This window comes from Chaetodon auriga, chromosome 14 (assembly GCF_051107435.1).
Source record: "Chaetodon auriga isolate fChaAug3 chromosome 14, fChaAug3.hap1, whole genome shotgun sequence".
NCBI classification, from domain to species: domain Eukaryota; kingdom Metazoa; phylum Chordata; class Actinopteri; order Chaetodontiformes; family Chaetodontidae; genus Chaetodon; species Chaetodon auriga.
The window spans coordinates 8,287,355-8,305,795 of NC_135087.1; the positions used below are offsets into that span (position 1 = coordinate 8,287,355).

The 18,441-nt window shown below is 43.4% G+C and overlaps 1 protein-coding gene across 1 annotated transcript; it reads left to right on the top strand.

The window, feature by feature from the left end:
• The first annotated feature begins 1,091 nt into the window (after positions 1 to 1,091).
• keap1a (kelch-like ECH-associated protein 1a) lies at positions 1,092 to 18,213 on the top strand. Its single transcript, XM_076749390.1, has 12 exons — positions 1,092 to 1,452; positions 7,990 to 8,835; positions 9,290 to 9,489; positions 9,712 to 9,868; positions 11,041 to 11,133; positions 11,484 to 11,630; positions 11,769 to 11,875; positions 12,804 to 12,933; positions 13,072 to 13,268; positions 15,417 to 15,622; positions 16,140 to 16,316; positions 17,351 to 18,213. The coding sequence occupies exons 2-12, from the start codon at positions 8,623 to 8,625 to the stop codon at positions 17,527 to 17,529; spliced, it is 1,806 nt and encodes a 601-aa protein (XP_076605505.1). The 5' UTR covers positions 1,092 to 1,452; positions 7,990 to 8,622; the 3' UTR covers positions 17,530 to 18,213.
• The last annotated feature ends 228 nt before the right edge of the window (positions 18,214 to 18,441 follow it).

Sequence of the window (18,441 nt, forward strand, 5' to 3'; positions counted from 1 at the left end):
CCAAACTGAGGGGTGAACTTTCATTCTTAAGCAGCTCACTGAAAGAGAAGAAGCTAGTAAGAGGACCTTGAGTCAAGAATCAGTCATCACGAGCTTTGGGCAGAGTGCAGGAGCTGGAGGAAAGAATAAGCGCTTCTCCATCAAGGTGCAAACTGCTGGATGGATTGTGGCCGAGCTGCTGACTTGCAGGTGCAGCAGGGAAAATTTCACACTGCAAAACTATTCACAAGTCCCATCATGCACCACCACACGGCTGATGGTAACTGCAGCAAGTGTACGCAGACGATTCCTTCCTTCAATGTTAGACTGTTCTACTGTTTCTCTTTTTATCCACAGCATTGGAAGGGTCGCATAAACAGCTGCCAGAATCTCCCCAGCTGTGTTTATTAGGAACCACCGGGCACACTTTACTGGCTCCTCCATCTGATTGTTCTCCACCGCTGGAAGAGCTGGGCAAAGGCTGAACACAAGGACTAATGATTACCAAGAACATTTCTATGAGGTTTGGTCTCATTCTGAGTAAAAGTGCCATCCTGTTTTTATTAATTACATTGCAATCAGGGATTAGCAGCACACCTGTGCTTGAGCAAATACTGCAATACAGTCTCAAACAAAGTGTACATAAAAGTATATAAAAAATATACTTTTAACAGATACTTTTTACATGTATGGTTTTATATTTTTATCTTTCTTTCATTACCTGTTCTGATCTCAATCATTTACTGTTTCTCCACCCCCCTTATCAGCTGCCACAGTGTCAATTTGATAAATGTTGGACATTAATCAAAAAAGGTAAAAATATCACCCTCAGCCAACATGATTCATCAGGGCAGGAGTGAAAATGGGGCAGTAACAGCGGCTGTTTCATTCTTCTCCATGAATCATCAGACAAAGTTTGTCTGAAGTGCTGCGGCTTTCCTCCGAGGCCTGCTCTCCTCGGTGGGTGTGGGTGTGGGTGGATGCATACGGGGAGTTTTCTCGCCGTTTCAGCAGTGTCACAGTTGTATAATCGGTGACTCCGTCCTGCCTCGGCCGAGGTTCAGTTTCAGTTTGAGGAATGCTGCTCCTGACTTGTTGCCATCTAGGTCTCTGTGCATGCGTACTGGCCGCACAGAGCTCGCAGTGTGCTGGAGAGTTGCACAGTCATGTTGGTGCACAAATTCCTCCCCGCCACCAGTACCACCACCAGCAGCAGCACCACCACCACCACCACCTTTGGACGTGCGCCCGCGGGGACGCAGCGCAGCAGCGACACTCGTCGCTCCGCGCATTTCGCCTTCTGATGTGAAGCGTCTGCTGATTTCCGCGCAGGACGGGAGACGCTTCAGCCGGCGGACACTTCCTGCGGTCGGGCCAAGTCGTGCGTAATCTCTCCGAAGCGATTTGCGCGACGCGGCGGTGCTGTGGTGTGATCGTGGACTTTCAACAGCTAGCGTGGTGTCGTCGCTTCAGGTGAGTGAATCTGCTTTAACGTCAGAAAAAGTGGCCGCGGCAGTTCCACATGCTGAGTGGACGCGCCCTTTCTGGAGAAATCACTGCGATATCCAGAGCTGCTATCGACTGTTTGTGATCGCAAAGCTGCGCTCGAAACATTTGTTGTGTTACTTCCCAACACGTCGCAGCAGCAGCAGCGTTTCTAGACAGGAGCCTCGAACGTATCCGGTAGTTTATTTTGTTGTTGTCGCCCATTTAGTTTATTTCCTCAGCAGTGCGCAGACTCCTGGAAGGGAACTGAAACTTTGGCTCGTTGTCCTTCTGTGTGTGTGCACTGTTTCACAAACATCCCCATCAATATAACACATCTTAGCGGAAACAAGTTGTCAGTTAATCAAATGATCGATCAGAGAAAACGAATGGAATTATCAGTTAATCGTTAAATTCATTTTTAAAGCTAAAATGCCAAAACTTCTCAGGTTGCAGCTTCTGAAAGGTGACACTTTGCTGATTTTCCCCTCTTTATACTGTAAATTAGATTTCTTTCTTTTTCTGCCATTTTGTAGACCAAACGGTTAATTGATTAATCAAAAGATAATCATATGATAATCTCTAATACAAATTTAACCCTTAGTTGCAGCCCTTGAATGTGCAGTCATTGCTGAAAGTAAGGATTATCAATCCGCTTCATCTTTAAAACATTTCATGTTAACACAGAGCCGGTGACGCCTTCAAATACTGACCAACAAACCAACAAGTTTAAGACAACAAAAACAGTAAACATGAACAATAACTGTAATCATTAATCGATGATCAAAATAGCTGCAGACCAGTCCACCAGCTAAATTATCAAATAATTGTTTCAGCTCTCCGTACAATGAAGTCACTCATTCAGTCTCTTCAGGTCAATCATTCATGATGGAGGCAGGCGACTAAATACTCTTAAATGCAAATGAAGCAGAGCTGCAAGAATCCAGACCCACTGCGAAGAGCCGATGGAGCGCCATGGGAACAGTTTTTCTGCTGCGTTTGTCTATACGTCGACTCTTCATTTTCCCAAATGTTTATGTGGGCGAACCTTATACCTCAGATAACAACATATGTCCTTTGTTTTGCGATAAACGGGCTCGCTGTATGTTTAGTGTTTCTGATACGGTGAGTTTGTGGTCAGGAGGCAGCATTGTGTTCCATCTCTTCATTCTCAAGTGTTATTGTAGGCAACAGGAGTTAGATTTTAACTCTTTAATCCCCCAGATGTTACCATTTACAGTGCTCCTCCGATGCGTGTGTTTTGTCAGGGAGCAGCCTTTGACCTCAGTCCGCCATCAGGGCAGCTGAAAGATGACAGTGGCAGATTGGCTTATGTCACCGCTGTTACAAAACATTGTAAAAGGCATGCGGTCACTGAAGGTCAGCCCTTTTGCACAGCCCGTTTTCAAAGGTTAAGCACTTGATCTTCACTCCTTGTACTCGTCCTGCAGTGTGTAGCATGTTCAGGTCAAAGCTGACAGCACAGGCTGACGTGTTTCCAGACCATCTGCCAACAGAGGCCGTCTGTCAATGGTTAACTCTCCGCCTCTTCTTATGAATTCTACGTGGTGCTGGTCCTGTTTATGAAAAGCAAACAGTCGTGATGAAAGAATCAGTGAGTTACAGCGACGTTAGCTTTTGCCTCTCAAAACTGCAAATTTAATTTGACGACAACAGCAGATCTGAGTTAAAGCCTCTGAGTCAAAACACGTTTTTGTCAATGGAACTGCAGCGGGGTGCATGCTGCTCCTCTCACTCCCAAACAGCCAGCTGAGGAATAAATCTGACCCATCCAAACAGCAGCACGGCCTGTTGTTACGCATCAGAACCTCGGTCAAACAAGCATTTCGAAACCTGCTGAAATCAATAAACCGGCCAAAACCAGCGTCACAGTGTTCTCACAGTGTTCCTGCAGGCTTGAGCAATGCTTTATATAGTAGCCAAGCTACCCTGTGGCCCTGTGTTTACACAGTAATTCACTGTTAACCCCCTTAAAGCCTGATCTGGAGAGAAGGACAGGCTGATGTGTGCAAGCACAATGGCCCTTTATGGAAAACTGAATCGCTCCACTGTATTAATGACTCTCACTTCCCTTCACTCAGTCCCTCCTTGAACTGATCTCTCCCTCTTAAATCTTCCTTCAGCTAAATGTCATTTTTCTCTCCCCTCTGTCTTTTTCTCCTCCTGTAATCACTGCATGTTGCCCTCAGAAACTCCCTGTTCTCTGGCTCGCTCTCCCTCCCTCGCCGTCTCACACTTTTGGTCATATGACCAGCGAAAAAAGGCTCGAGGCTGAACAGATTTGATTGTGCAACTCTGCAAAGCTGCACTCCAAACTGGCGGTAACCTTCTCGTGCTTCGCTCAGAAAAACACACACACACACAAAATTTGGGTGAAAACAGAATCTGATAGATGCAGAAAAACGAATGATGGGTATAAAATGAAGCTGCCGTCAGGTGCTGTTAGTTTTCCTGTGGTGCTCAAAGGGTCAGAGCAGTTTTGACATTAGGGTTTTGTCTCTTTCTTGCTAAAATAGACCTCCTGCTGTTGATTCTAAGAGTTTCTGCACAGATAAAAGCACTGTAGCTAACAGGCAGCTCAGCACAAGTCACTCCAAGCTGATTTGTTCTGCCTCGAGCTGCAGCAGCGGGCGACACTCTGGAATGCAGAGATTTCTTATGTTTGCTGGATAGGCGGTCACTACAAGTTCAAAGCCCCTGTTTTTCACAAATTTTTAGGTGATTCTGAAGCGTTACACGTCCAGAAGTTTAAATACTACGTAAAGGAATTTGGAGATATTTACGCTCACGCACTAGCATGTGTCGTTTAGGCTCCATGTGTCTCCATGCCTGCTGATCATGTGAGGCTTAAAGCTTGTAGATGCAGTCCTCCTCAGGCAGCTAACGGCTTGCGTGTTCTTTCATTTGTAGAGCCCAACTGGCCGACAAATACTGATTGTTTAATTTGCTTTTTTCTTGCTTTCTTGTGCTTATTAAACCTATGAAACATAGAGTGTTACTCAGTGTGATTTTGCTGGATTTTGTCGTTCTTAGACCGAACAAGTGGGAGTTAAGCTTCTCCAGGCAAACATGCAGAGTTTGGTGGTAGAGGTGGGAGTGGATGTCTCTTTTATAACCGTATGAAGTGTTTTTTTTTATGTGTGTGTGATCTGAACCCTTCTCTGCGTAGGGTCACGGAGATGTTTATGTGTGTCTTTGAAGGAGCATCATTCTATAATTTCCCTGCCTGTAATCTCTGTGCGAAGCGAAGATAACCTTTCCTGGCTGTGACTTTAATGGACAGGCATGAGAGTGGTGTTCATCCTCCATCTGAGCCTCAGCAGGAAACTGGATAAGCATATTTCCCATAAATTCAGTTCTATCATGAGGCAATGATCGGGTGACGCACTAATCTGATTTTCCTTCTTGTGCTGAAATGTATTAATGTCAATCTCAAACATCCATTATCAGTCAGGCTGCAGTCATTAGTTGACATTTTACCGTAGAGCTAATAGGAAAGTAACACTGCGATTTACTGATATGTTGAACTGTGACAGCGCGCAACACTTACCAGACCAGTGAAAACTGTGCGGATACGTCAGACTTTCATCTGAAAACCTGTTTTAGATCACAGTAAATACATTCATTCAAGTGGTCTTTTTCTCTCTTTTTTTGACCTTATTGTTTCCTGTGTCATCATCATTTTATGGATTTTTGTGTACTTTAACACATCCTGAAAACTGCCACGTCAGTTTTTCGGTATAGAAGTGAGTCAGGTTTCACTGTCAGGTTAATAACAGATGTTTCTCTCATCCCTCTACAGTACTAATGTCACTGTATTTATTGAAACGTGTGTGTCATATTGCACCAACAGAATATGCTAAGAATCCCCACATAGCCTCTCTATTCAAAAAGAACTACACACCAAACTCCATTCAAAAAATTGTGATGTTTAATGACTTCAAGCATATTTGCAACGGTGCGAGTAGACCTTCCTGAACCAATAAGAAAGGTGTTATTTATCCTCTGTATTACACTGGGAAACTCAATATGTAACTAAATAATCCAAGGAGCAGCAGTTTATCTCAACTTTAACTTAATTTCTAAATGTAAAGGCCAATTAACAGTAACATACGTGGTTGATGTAGATTTGTGTTGTTGTTGATAATCAGCTCGTCCTTGCCTGGAGAAATGTGACGACAGTGTCTTTTTCTTTTCACTGGTCCCATGAGGCATTTGGTGAGGGCACAGAGCAATATATCTGTCACAACTGTGAACAGAGGAAGAGAATTTATGTTCGTAATGCAGCAAATGAAACGTGTAATTTTACTCTGTTATACTGTTAGATTTTCTTTCACTTACACTGTTCACCCTTTCAAAACGTTTGAAACTGAAAATTTACATTGAAAATATTTTTTTTGAATAGGATAAAGGACATAATATGTTAGCAAGTCCACATTAACAAGGACATAATCATACATTTTTAATAAAAACAAGATTAATATTAACAATTCAGCTTCATTTAAAATCGAATTATACCGAAGTCGGTCCACATTTGCACAAAATAGCCCCTGATATTGTTAGTCCACACTTGAGCTGTTGATAACAACGAAATTTACAACTTAGAAACTCATCAGCATGACATATTTACAAGTTTTTATGGCCTCCATGCCTTAAAATAGCTCAGATCTAACTGTGTAAGTGTGGATCTATGAACATGTAAATATGCTTTGATAACTGTTGTTCCAAAGCAATAACGCTCAACCACAGTGTAGACTGCTTGCTTTGCATTTGATATGTCATAAAAAACATCTCATGGACACATTAACAAGGTTAAAAACTTGATTTTCATTGGCGGGGTCTTTAAAATGAGACTGATCTGTAACATGTTACTGTCATCCCAGACCTCCCAGGTGCAGCATTTATACCCATACACAGGAAAGATCTTTCAATGAAACTGTCAAAAACGCATCTCAGTCCACTTTTACCCGCTCTTTGCTCACATTTTGTAGTCATATGGTTGTTTTTTTCAATGAATGCAGAAATACAGTCCTTGAGGTCTAATCAGAAATGTCACTAAAGGGAGTGTTTGAAATCCTTTAACTCGCTGCTTTCCTGCTGCGTCACAGGTGGGTGATTATTAGTGTTGTTTTCTCGACATTTGCTAAGTTTAGATCAACAGTCAAACAGGTTCCACTCAGCACAGATGAGCTGCTTGGTGACACCGGCCCGCTGTCACAGCAGGGAGTGGTTTTACTACATGCCCAGAAAATAAACAGGAACGTAGGAGTGAATGTCATTTCAGGAAACGGTGGAGTGTTTGGTCGGCGACAGCTCCTGGCGTCTGGTAGGAATTCATTCATATGTTGTGTTGTCTTGAATAGTGTGGATGTGTCTTCTGTGTATGTTTATCAGCCGGTTGTAGTCTTCAGGATCTCGGTCATTCTTTCTGTGACTCACACGCCTTGAATGTGACTGTTAACAGGCTCCTGTTTGGAGGAAGGAAAAAAGAGATTTAACTGCTTATGATTCACAAATAGTTCTTAAGTTTATTGTTGACGGGCTGAAGCGGCTCTGTGAGGATTCACCGGCTAATCATTTGGTCTGTAAAACAATGAAACTCGGCCTTCATTGCCCTAGAGCACAAGGTGACTTCATCAAATGTCCAAAACCCCAAAATTCAGTTTATTATAGGTAGTAAGACCAAGAAAAGCAGCAAATTGTCACAATGGAATTTTCAGAAGAGTTGAAGATTAGTTTTCTTTCAATTAGCTGATTGATTAATTGGCACTTTGTTGCAGCTTGTACTGATAAGAGGGTTCTGGTATATCAGAATAAACGAACATGTTCAGCCGATATGGCTGTGATGGAATTTTCTAGACCACGTGTACTTTTGCACTTTGTCACAGTGACCAAGCAGAAAATGTGAAGAAACGTACGTTTTACTACTTCTTCAATTACATTTTATGTCTCTGCAGCGAGCAAGCTGTTAGCGTCTTACTCCTGTGTCCAAGGACAGGACGAGAAAAGATGGCCTGAATTACTCTGTTTTTGTACCACTTGAAGATAATGTGTAACTCACCCTGTCCCCCTGACCTTATAGGCATCAGTGTGTATCAAACACTGACATCTCCTCTGTTCTGGGCTCATTCATGTGACTCTGTTGTGAGTCCGTCTGAGTTTCTTTCTTTCATTACCTCATTTCCACACGGAGGCCCGACGCTAAAATGAATCTGTCTAAGCCGCTCTGAAGAAAGGAAATAGCATAATTCCTGATTATATCTTACTGATGAAAGCACTCACAGATACCATTTCCTTGGGCAAAAGCCGTGGCATTAAGCAAGTCATCTGAAAGTGTCGTTTCTATTTCAGCTGCAAGGAAGTGAAACCTTGAGTGTGTGACACTTGCACACCCACGCATACATGCACAACGGAAAAAAGACATGCTCACATGATTCCATTAGCTTTCTTACGGGCCACTAAAAGTTTGCCGTCTATCTTAACCCACTTCTTGTCTTTTTGCAGGATAAGCATCACAACAGAAGCGCTTAAAGAAATCCCTGCCAGGACACATCTGATTGAGAAGTTACACACACTTGCCAGCCACTTCCTCTCCTCCTGCAGAGCTCTAAATAGCAGAGGACTCTGTGAGATGTCAGAATGGATTCCTTTCAAAACCCTGAAACCTGTAAAATCTGGACCAACGGCAGTTTAATAATCGTGGGTTTGACTTTGGGAAGTGTCTGATCCTGATTCAGAGGCTGTCAGTCATGTTGGAGCCTGGATCCGTGGCTGAGGGACCAGGCTGCGAGTTTGTTTACCCGCTGTGTTTGTGCAGAGAAACATATGAGCTGAATGGATTTCATGTAGCGACTGACTTTTTCTCTGGAGCGCTCGCTCTTCCTGCTGACTGCAGCTGGGATCACCAATGGATAATACCGTTAAACTGCTCACATCCCTAACTTCGTGTCTCCTTTCTGAATGGATTTTCGTGACAAAATGGAGGACCTAAGGACAGCTGATGAGTTAAAGACCAAAGGAATTTCCTCTGTTGAAAGTCTGACCCCAATGGGATAAGAACTTGACACTTTGAACTGTACAAGACTGTAAGACTGAACAGGTAATTACTCAAAAAGATCTGGAGGACTCTCTCCCAGAATGCATTGCCCTTTGAGGAAGAAACGCCCCACGCGTGACTCTGATTTCTCGGCCATCGCCGTCCCCTCCATGCATGGGTCCGGATATCTGGACTACACGGTGGAGACCCACGCTTCCAAATGCCTCAAAGTCATGGAGGAATTCAGACGGCACGAGATGCTGTGTGACCTGGTGCTGCATGTCACACACAAGGACAGGACAGTGGACTTCAAGGTGAGACGGCCTCCAAGTTCAACCGTCTGAACAGAGCTTGTGCCATTTTGTGGGATGTTTGAAAAAATCCGACTTAGCAGAGTGTGGATCCCTGAAACTGAGTAAATGTAGTAAAAGGTCATCAGACAGGTGAAAAACACAACTGAGTCCATCAACAACGAAGCGTGAGCCAGTACCTAGAATGGTAGAATAGACACCTATAGTAAAATACCTATAGTATAGCATAGCATTGTATAGAATAGTACAAAGTCCATTTAGGTTCCCAGACTGTTGAGCTACTCATTTATTCCTTTACTTCACATCATGTTTCCTTGTGTCTTTATGCACAACCCCAATTCCAAAACATTTAGGAGGCTGTTAACAGAAAAACTGAATGCTATCATTTGCAAACAAACAATTTTACTTACTTACTTACTTTACTGTTTCTGTATCATCAAATACATTTTTTATCCAGGTGCACAGGGTGGTCCTGGCCGCCTGCAGCCCCTACTTCAGAGCCATGTTCACCAGCAGCTTCAAAGAGTGCTGTGCCTCAGAGGTCACCCTGCGTGATGTCTGCCCCCAGGTGGTGGGAAGACTTATAGACTTTGCCTACACCTCCCACGTCACAGTGGGAGAGAAATATGTGTTGCACCTTCTGCTGGCTGCTATGAGGTAAACAAACAGTAGTTAAACAGCAGCACATTCAGTAGAAACGCTGATTCTCAGTCAATGAAAACAGATGAGTTCTAAATACAGACTCAGCCTTGACTTCGTTATGCTGACACACTTTCTATCTTTCATAATTTATCAGTTAAAAACATTAAAATAACATCTGAATCATACATTTAGGTGACGAAATATACACATTTTCCTCCTCTCTCTGTTCTCTGCAAGGTATCAGATGGAGGACGTGGCCAAGACATGCTGTGATTTCCTCACTAAGCACCTGGAGCCTGCTAACGTCATCGGCATCGCCCGCTTTGCTGAGGAGATCGGCTGCTCGGAGCTGCACCAGCGGAGTCGAGAGTATATCAATACGCACTTCAGTGAGGTGAGGTGCACATGAAGCACAAGCTTTGAAATACATTTAAATCAAGTCAGATGTAGCCTTGCATGGCCAGACTGTCTCCACAGCGCTGCGTCTGCGCTGGAGAAAGGTCGACCAGGTTGGGGTTATGGTCACCCTCAGAGAGCTCCAGGACTCCTCTGCTGAGCTCTGGCACAGAGTAAAGGAGCTCTTTGGTTGTTCTTGTACAATGCTGCACCCATGTGGCAACTCAGTACTGCAAACGTTCTGCTGCAAACATTTCCTTATCGTCTCCTCCCGTTGGCACACACCGGGTGATAGTTAGCCGACAGCTGGGATGTTCAGTCTGATTGAAAGATGGAGAAACGATGTCGTCATTTATTCATGTGTAAAAATGACCATAGATCATTTCCCAGAGTCCCATCTTTTCCTCCAACAGATCAGTGATCATTTTTATTCGTGTGCAGTTTCAGATTACTTCCCGTTCCTCTGCCCACTCTTTGGACTGACGCTCTGCTCTTAGATCCTTAACTTGGTTCTCCTTAGCTCGTACTTCATACATTCGCTTGCTACCAGTCTGCTCTCCATCATCCTCAGCTCCTCCACTGTGGCTCTTGGTGCTCCCTGCTCATCACTGCTGAACTGCCTGAACCGAAGCCCCTGACAGGCCTCGGCTTGGCAGCAAAGCTCGAACACTTTTCATTCTGTCTTTAGACCTTCTAGATGTTGATTGACCTCACATACAGCAGGTCAGCATAGAAGCTACAGAACATTACTGCTTCTATGCATTTTTTATACATAGCTAATTAGTCACACCTCAGCAGCTCATCTGATTGCTTAGTTCCCTGCTTTCTGTCTGTCATACTGAATAAGTCACATACATGCTGTGCTCGTGTGTTATGATAACCGTGGGAACAGTACAGCTGCAAAAATCACTGATCTGTCTCGAGGTCAAACTTGGCTGCATGACAGTAAAGGTACCTTATGTTCTCTCTTCCCCTGTCCTAAAATGATGAAAACTGCCTTTGCTAGCATGTGAACGCTCTCTCTGTGTTTCATTTACTGGATATTACTTGAAAAGATCTCCACATGAGAAAATGAATAACCTGAAAAAAGGACTGAAATATGCACATCCAGTGGTTGGTATGCTGTTATCTGACTGTGCCCTTGCATGCTGCTGTGTCCGTCTGTCCTAGGTGACCAAAGAAGATGAGTTCTTCAGCCTGTCTCACTGCCAGCTGCTGGAGCTCATCAGTCAGGACAGTATCAAGGTGCTCTGTGAGTCTGAGGTGTGTGGGATTCAAATAAATTATTCAAAATGAACTGGCAGGCATGCCAGGAACATATTGTCATCATTTGTATGTTCTGCCTGTGAGTGTGACCAGCAGGCATGCACAGTTATACCACAGTCACAGAAGAAGGTAGAAGTCAAGGAAACGCACAGTCATTGACATTCAGCTTGTTAATCTGCTCCTTAAAGTCAGTGTCTTGAATGTTTCTTGTGTGTTACAGTCATCTCGTGTTAAAAAGGTTCAACATCCCCAACTGCACAAACACTATTTGTCCAAGTTCTGGCAAGAGTGTATCTAGATGTAAATAACAAAGCACATATTGATATGTCTGAATAAATCCATATCAGGTGTATAAGGCCTGCACAGACTGGGTCCGCTGGGATATGGAGGGTAGAGCCCAGTACCTGCATGCCCTCCTGAATGCGGTTCATATCTACGCCCTGCCTCCTAAGTTCCTAAAGAACCAGCTCCTGTCGTGCCCCATCCTCAGCAAGGTAAACTCCAGCCTCGTTTTGTCTGTGCTCATAAACATTAATTAATGTTCTTTATTGCCGTTCATGTCAGTAAAACCTGATACTCATCACTTACCTGCTCAAAAGGTTTTAATTTTCTGCTCTTTCTTTGAACTCCAGGCCAATTCATGCAAGGACTTCCTGTCTAAAATCTTCCAGGATATGACACTGAGGAAGCTTCCTCCTGCACCGAACCGTGGAACTCAGCTCATATATGTGGCCGGCGGGTACTTATCTCATACAGTTTCTCCAGCAACATTGACCTGTTCTGCAATGATTTTCCTTTTACACACTTGTTGTGAGACACTGTGGAGGCCTTAACAAACATTTTGGGACCCATTTCTGATACTGATCATTATAAACTGAGATTTGTGTATTGTGTCTGTTAAATGCTAAAGGCTGCATGGATCCAGACTGTGTCATTCTGCCACCCAGTGGCTGTTAGCAGGTCATCCATCTGCCTTCCTTACAGATGTGCTGTCTGGGCTCATGTTGGCAGCTTCTTTTCTGGGAGCCCTTTGTTTATAGTGGAATGCTGTATGTCATTTCCCACTGTCATACAGCACAGGTGGCACAGCTCGGGTACACCATGAAGATGTTCCTCTATTTATGCACTTGTTTGATAGAAATCATCTGACTGCAGAGCTTTTGGATTCCGCTGCTTGCACTCTAGTACTCCTTAATTTAAGTGTGTCAGATTTAGTTGGATCTGCCATGTTGCACCGCCATGTTTCTATAGTAGCTCAAAATTGGACAAATTGAACACTGGCTTTAAGGAGTGCCTTTTGCATTTTCTGAGTGTTTTTAGCAGCCACCATAGGGGAGGGTGAGGCGAGGGGTGCTAAGCTGGTTGCAACCATACTACTTTAGATGCCTCTAAATCCTACACACTGGACCCTTAAGTAATTTTGTAGAAGGCCGACTTCAGTGTTGTTGACTTAAACATAGGGGAGATTACTTTTCATCAGATCCAACCTGTGCCCCTAAATCTCAAGCCCCTCCATGTACAGATACATGTGTCTGCATATGAGGCCACTGGCCTTTTCTTGTGGGTCTTTCTGTATACTTACATGGACTATTTTTAAAGAATGCGTCTAAAATGAAGAGAACATTTAGCCCAAACTTCCCCCTCACCACTTCCTTCTCTCTGCTCAGATACCAGCAGCATTCACTGGCCTCCATGGAGGCTTATGATCCCAGAGGGAATGTGTGGCTAAAACTGGCAGACATGGGGTCTCCATGCAGTGGTCTGGGAGCCTGTGCTCTGTTTGGACTGTTCTACACTGTAGGTTGCACCAATTACATCAAACCACCAATGACACGTCATGATAAAACATTTTTTTTTCTCACTGATTGGACTAATGTTTGTTTTGACGAGTGAAAGATCAGCATAATGTTCTGATCCCTCTTTTCATGAATCCAGGTTGGAGGCAGGAACCTGTCGCTTCATACCAACACAGAGTCCAGCTCCCTGTGCTGCTACAACCCGATGACCAACCAGTGGAGCCAGCGAGCCTCCCTCAACATCCCCAGGAACAGGGTCGGGGTTGGGGTGGTGGACGGCTGCATCTATGCTGTTGGAGGCTCCCAGGGCTCCACGCACCACAACACGGTGGAGAGGTGAGCATGTCTGAGGCGTCCATTCATGGTGTGTGTGTGTGTGTGTGTGTGTGAGGATTTATTTATTTAACCAGGCACTCGAGAAGTGATTTGATTTTAATGGCATGTTATTTAGAATGAATGTAATGAGCATGGATTTCTTCCCCTGTATCCACATTCTTAGAATATACATCACAGTAAGTATGGATCGTGGCACGAGAGCTGTGAAATGAATAGCTGCCATTCAACCTAAAGAGCAGACAAGAAGTTTGCAGGTATTCCTCTTAGCCTAATTAGATAACGACATGATCTCTTTCAAAACATGTTGAGACACACCTCCCAGGAATGTCGATCTGGTCGGGAATGCTTTACATCTCTGAGCAGGGAGGAGTTTGAATACTCTTACAAATCAGTTTCAATCAGTTAATAACAAGTGGCAGTTTCTTTTGACGCCATTTGCTTTTTCCTCACATCAAAAGAGCCGTGCTTCAAATGTAACCTCACTCCCTTTTTTATATTGAAAGGTATAGATTTCTAAAAGATGCTGGTCACAAGAGAATGATTAGAACTCATCAGACGCCACTTGGAAGTCTTTTCATGAGAAGCCGCTGAATGTAATGAAGGCTGATAAAACTGTTGAAATGAGAATTCAATGTGAAACACATCAGAGGAGATTACTGGAACAATGGCTGGCAGAAAAAGGCTCTGCTCCTGAGGATGCTCCCCAAATGAATCCAAGCAACATGTGAGAGATTCAACAGGGAGCTATGCCTCCTCTCAATGGCTCAAGTGTGCTAAAGTCAGATTGTGTATTAGTATTTATCACTGAAATTTGCCTCGCAGCATGTAGTAATTTCAGGGTTCAGAGCACAGGGTCAGAGTCAGCACAGTGACTTAAGAGTGGCTTGGACTCTGTGCTTTTCTCAAGGGCACTTTGTCAATGTTTGAGGGCAGCTGATGTAATATCAACCACCCTCCTATCAGCAGTTTACAGCTGGAATACACCCAGTGCCGTGAACACAGCCAACAACTTTTTAATCATTAACCAGACAGTGAACATGCAGTCCAACCTGCCTCATCATGATTCACTTCTCGGCTGCTGTTGTTACACCTCACAAAGTTTCCAGTCTTAGGAGAACATGTTGGGAGATACACTTGTTTGCTTTCTTGCCTCGAGTTAGATGAGAAGATTGATAAGACCCTCATATCCGTCAGTTAAATGTGAAGCTGCAGCTCGGAAGTAGCTTGTTTAGCTTAGCATAAAGACCAAAGCCAAAACAGTTAATCTGACTGTCCAAAGGTAAAAAAAATACACCTGCCAGCTTCTCAACAAAACCCAAGTGTACAATTGTCACGTCGTGACTTCACAGGAAGTAAATCACTGCATCTGGCCAATAAGTTGTCTGCCGCATGACCCCCACCCAATAAAACACAAGTTTTTATTTCACAGTTCAGCTTTTGTATGGAAAAACAAACAAGATATGGATGATAATTAATGAGCTTTACAGGGGATGGTAGGCAGATTTTTTTTTTTTTTTGACCTTTCACCAAAGCGCGTTTCCCCCTACCTTAAGTTTTTATGCTAAGCTAAGCTAACCTGACTGTGGTTCCATATTTGAGACAGACATGAGTGTGATATCAGTCTTCTCAGCAACAATGAGAATAAGCTTACTGGGAAAAATGTCAGGCTATTCTTTTTTTTAAAAAAATGAGAAATGAGGCATTTAGCTTCCACTATCATGAGATTAATTTGATCTTAGACCTTCAAACCAACTGTTTTTGTTCTCTTTGCGAAGACACAGCAGGCTTAGAGTGAAAACTTAACCATTAAAGTATTCAGAGACGAGTGTTGGACTACAGAATCATGTGGACTTTCTTGTCTCTGCCTGCTCTCAGCGGTGTTACAACCTCTTTGGCTTCAAATAAAGCTTGTCAATAGTTGCCAAACATGGCTGCCAGCTTAACCTAATCCACTTAAACTTGACTGGCTCGTGTAGATTGAGAAGGATGCTGCACTCAGCCTCTGCCCTCCAAACCATTTAAAGTTTTACAGCACTGATAAACCAATTTGATTATATTAACTGACTAATACGTCAATTAATTAGGAATTATCACCAGATTATCGCTACATTGACTCCGTGTGTCTCACAGCTGCTGTTTGTTTTGCAGGTGGGATCCAGAGTCTAATCGCTGGTCCTTTGTTTGCCCGATGACGGTGGCTCGTCTGGGCGCGGGAGTGGCGACGTGTGGGGGGGCTCTGTATGTGGTGGGTGGATATGATGGGCAGAACCGCTGGAACACTGCAGAGAAATACCAGCCTGACACTAACACCTGGCACCAGCTGGCACCTATGAACACTATACGCAGTGGACTGGGTGAGCGAGTGTGTGTGTGTGTGTGTGTGTGTGTGTGTGTGTGTGTGTGTGTGTGTGTATGCGTGCGTGCGTGTACTCTGGTCTTTATGAGATTTAGACAAACAAAGTGAGAACATGTTGATGTTTGATTTAGTTCAGTCCAAATAAGGGTTTTTAATTGTGCGTGTGCATGCTTGTGTTTACCACTTGCAGTCATATCTCAGCGGGTGTGTGTGTGTGTGAGTTTGATGAGAAGATCGATACCTCTTTCATGTCTGTATGTTCAATGCAAGACTACGGCCAGCAGCTAGTTAGCTTAGCTTAGCATAAAGACTGAAAAAAGTTGTCGTTCTACACTTGATTTTATATGGATAAAACAGCAATTAACGTATTTATTCGTGAGCTTGCTACTCTCCCCTCCCTTCAGTTTTTATGCTAAGCTAAGCTAATCAGCTCCTGGTTCCAGTTTTCTATTTAAAGCCATTTTGCCAAATTATGGAGCTCTCCCTTTAAGTTCCCTCTCTGTCTGCCTTTGCAGGATTGGTGTGCGTGAACTTGTACCTGTACGCAATAGGAGGGTATGACGGGCGGAGCCAGCTGTGTTCTGTGGAGCGTTACAACATAGCCAGGAACCAGTGGGAACCCCGGGCCTCCATGCAGTACTGTCGCAGTGCGCATGGAGTCACCGTCCACCAGGGACGCATCTTTGTCCTCGGTCAGTTGCATCACGGTGATGAATGAATGTTCACACATGAATTAAATGAAGAGGCTTTGCGCACAGCACACACACACACACACAAAAATACATGATCAATCATCCTTTATTTTTTAAAGGATGATTTTTTAAATTCTTTTTATTAGATTTAACTTTATGTTATTTTATCTATCTATTTTATCTTTTTCCCCTAATTATTTTATTGGCGTCTGTCACTCCAGGATGTTTTTTGTATAGTTTTTGATGACGCTTTGTATCGATCGCCATTGATCGTCTAAGTCGAGCCTGTTTTGTGTGCTAGCACTAATTAGCACGTGAGCATCTGTCTGTCATCTTTCATCTGTCTGAGCCCGTTCTACCTTCTCATGAGCCCGATGAAGAGCTGAAGCAAAACACGCTGCTCGTATCGGTGTAAATAAAATGATGATCCCATGTTTTTGTGGGCGCCATCACGACCACAAACGCTTACTATGTCTGAGTTAAAAGGAGTTCCATTTGGTAATCGGTCTGGAGTAGAATTGACATATATATCATGTATATGTCAAAATGTCCTTTCAGAAGACGTGTGTGCATGTCGAAGCAATAATAATACAGTCTTGTTTTAGTAATTGAATTACTCTGATTAATTAGTAGACAGTTAGGTCTGGAGGTGGCCAGTGAGATTGTCTGTCACAACAGAGTGGGCTGTATCCTTTTGGATTTCTAATGTGGCTCAGTGACTCTGTGTTAATTAAATAGAGTGGTTCAGTATGGGTCAGATGTTGAGAATGAACCGACGAGCGGCAGGCAAATTAAATGTCAGATTGGGAAGAAATAACAAACAGCACTTTGGTCAATAAAATCAAGCCAAAACGTTAAAGTAGCCTGAAATGTTAAGAAACGAGTCCATTTATAAACTGAAAAATGAACTGCGCAAAGATTGAGTGATTACATTTAATTATTCATTGACACAACTGTTGAGCGGTTCCCTAGTTAGTTCATTAAATGTGTGTGTGTGTGTGTGTGTGTGTGTGTGTGTGTGTGTGTTCCTCCAGGAGGTTTTAACCAGCAAGGCTTCCTGTCCAGCGTTGAGTGTTACTGCCCAGAAAGAAACGAATGGACGTGCGTCACCGACATGCCTGTTGGACGCAGCGGCATGGGCGTCGCTGTTACCATGGAGCCCTGTCCCGGCAACCTGCCAGTGCAAGAGGAGGACGAGGACGGAGCCACGTAGGATGAAGTCTGTTCCAGTGTTGCATGCGGACGTAAGTGGTGCTGCTTTTCAAGAGAGGGTAAAGTGCATTAAATCAAAAACAAAAAAAAACATTCCAGTATGAAAACGTCGTCCCCGCCCGAATGGACCTCGCTTGCGTCGCGCCGCCGAGCGCTGCAGGTTTAGTTTATATGAAAAGAGGAAGAGGAAGAATTACAAATCTGCATCTGCCAGCAGAGCGAGTGATGCAGAAAAACTGGCAGCATGACGGTGACCTGGCAAAGAACAAGGTGCTACACATGTAATCTCACAAGATGGTACTATTTAATGAATGAATGTTGTTCCACAGCTGTTTTTAATCTCTCAGTGTTCAATTTGATATGTAAATTCACAAAGTTTGAATGGCCTTCAGTGTCCTAATTTCTAATTCCTCTCTTTGTGTTGTATCTCTACCTCTGACTGTGTCTAAATGAGCACTTTTCTGATGTGTTTTCTTTATTTTATGCCAATATAGTTTCACCCAAAACTGCCATTTTTTTTAAATGTTTTTTTTGTGTGTGTGCATTTACTATATTTTATGTTGTGTTTCAGAAAATAAAGTTAATCAAATGTGTGAAATGTTCCATTTCTGCACCATAAGTTAATTGCTGTAATTCACATTTTACTCTCATGCGCCGACAAGTAAAGACAAACGTGTTTTTACTGACCTCTTGTGATCTCAGTTATTACAGCTCCAGTATGTAACAGCACATGCATTACCACTAGATGGTGGAATAAGTCAAAAAAACAGCTGCACACTGCAACACAAAAATCTTATTTCTGTTTTTTTTTTTCTTTTTTTGTTAAAAGCACCCTAAAAGAACTCCCACGACACTGCCAGCTCAGAAACAACAAAGCAACAGAATAAGGCCCCTGAATCAGTTCACATTTTGA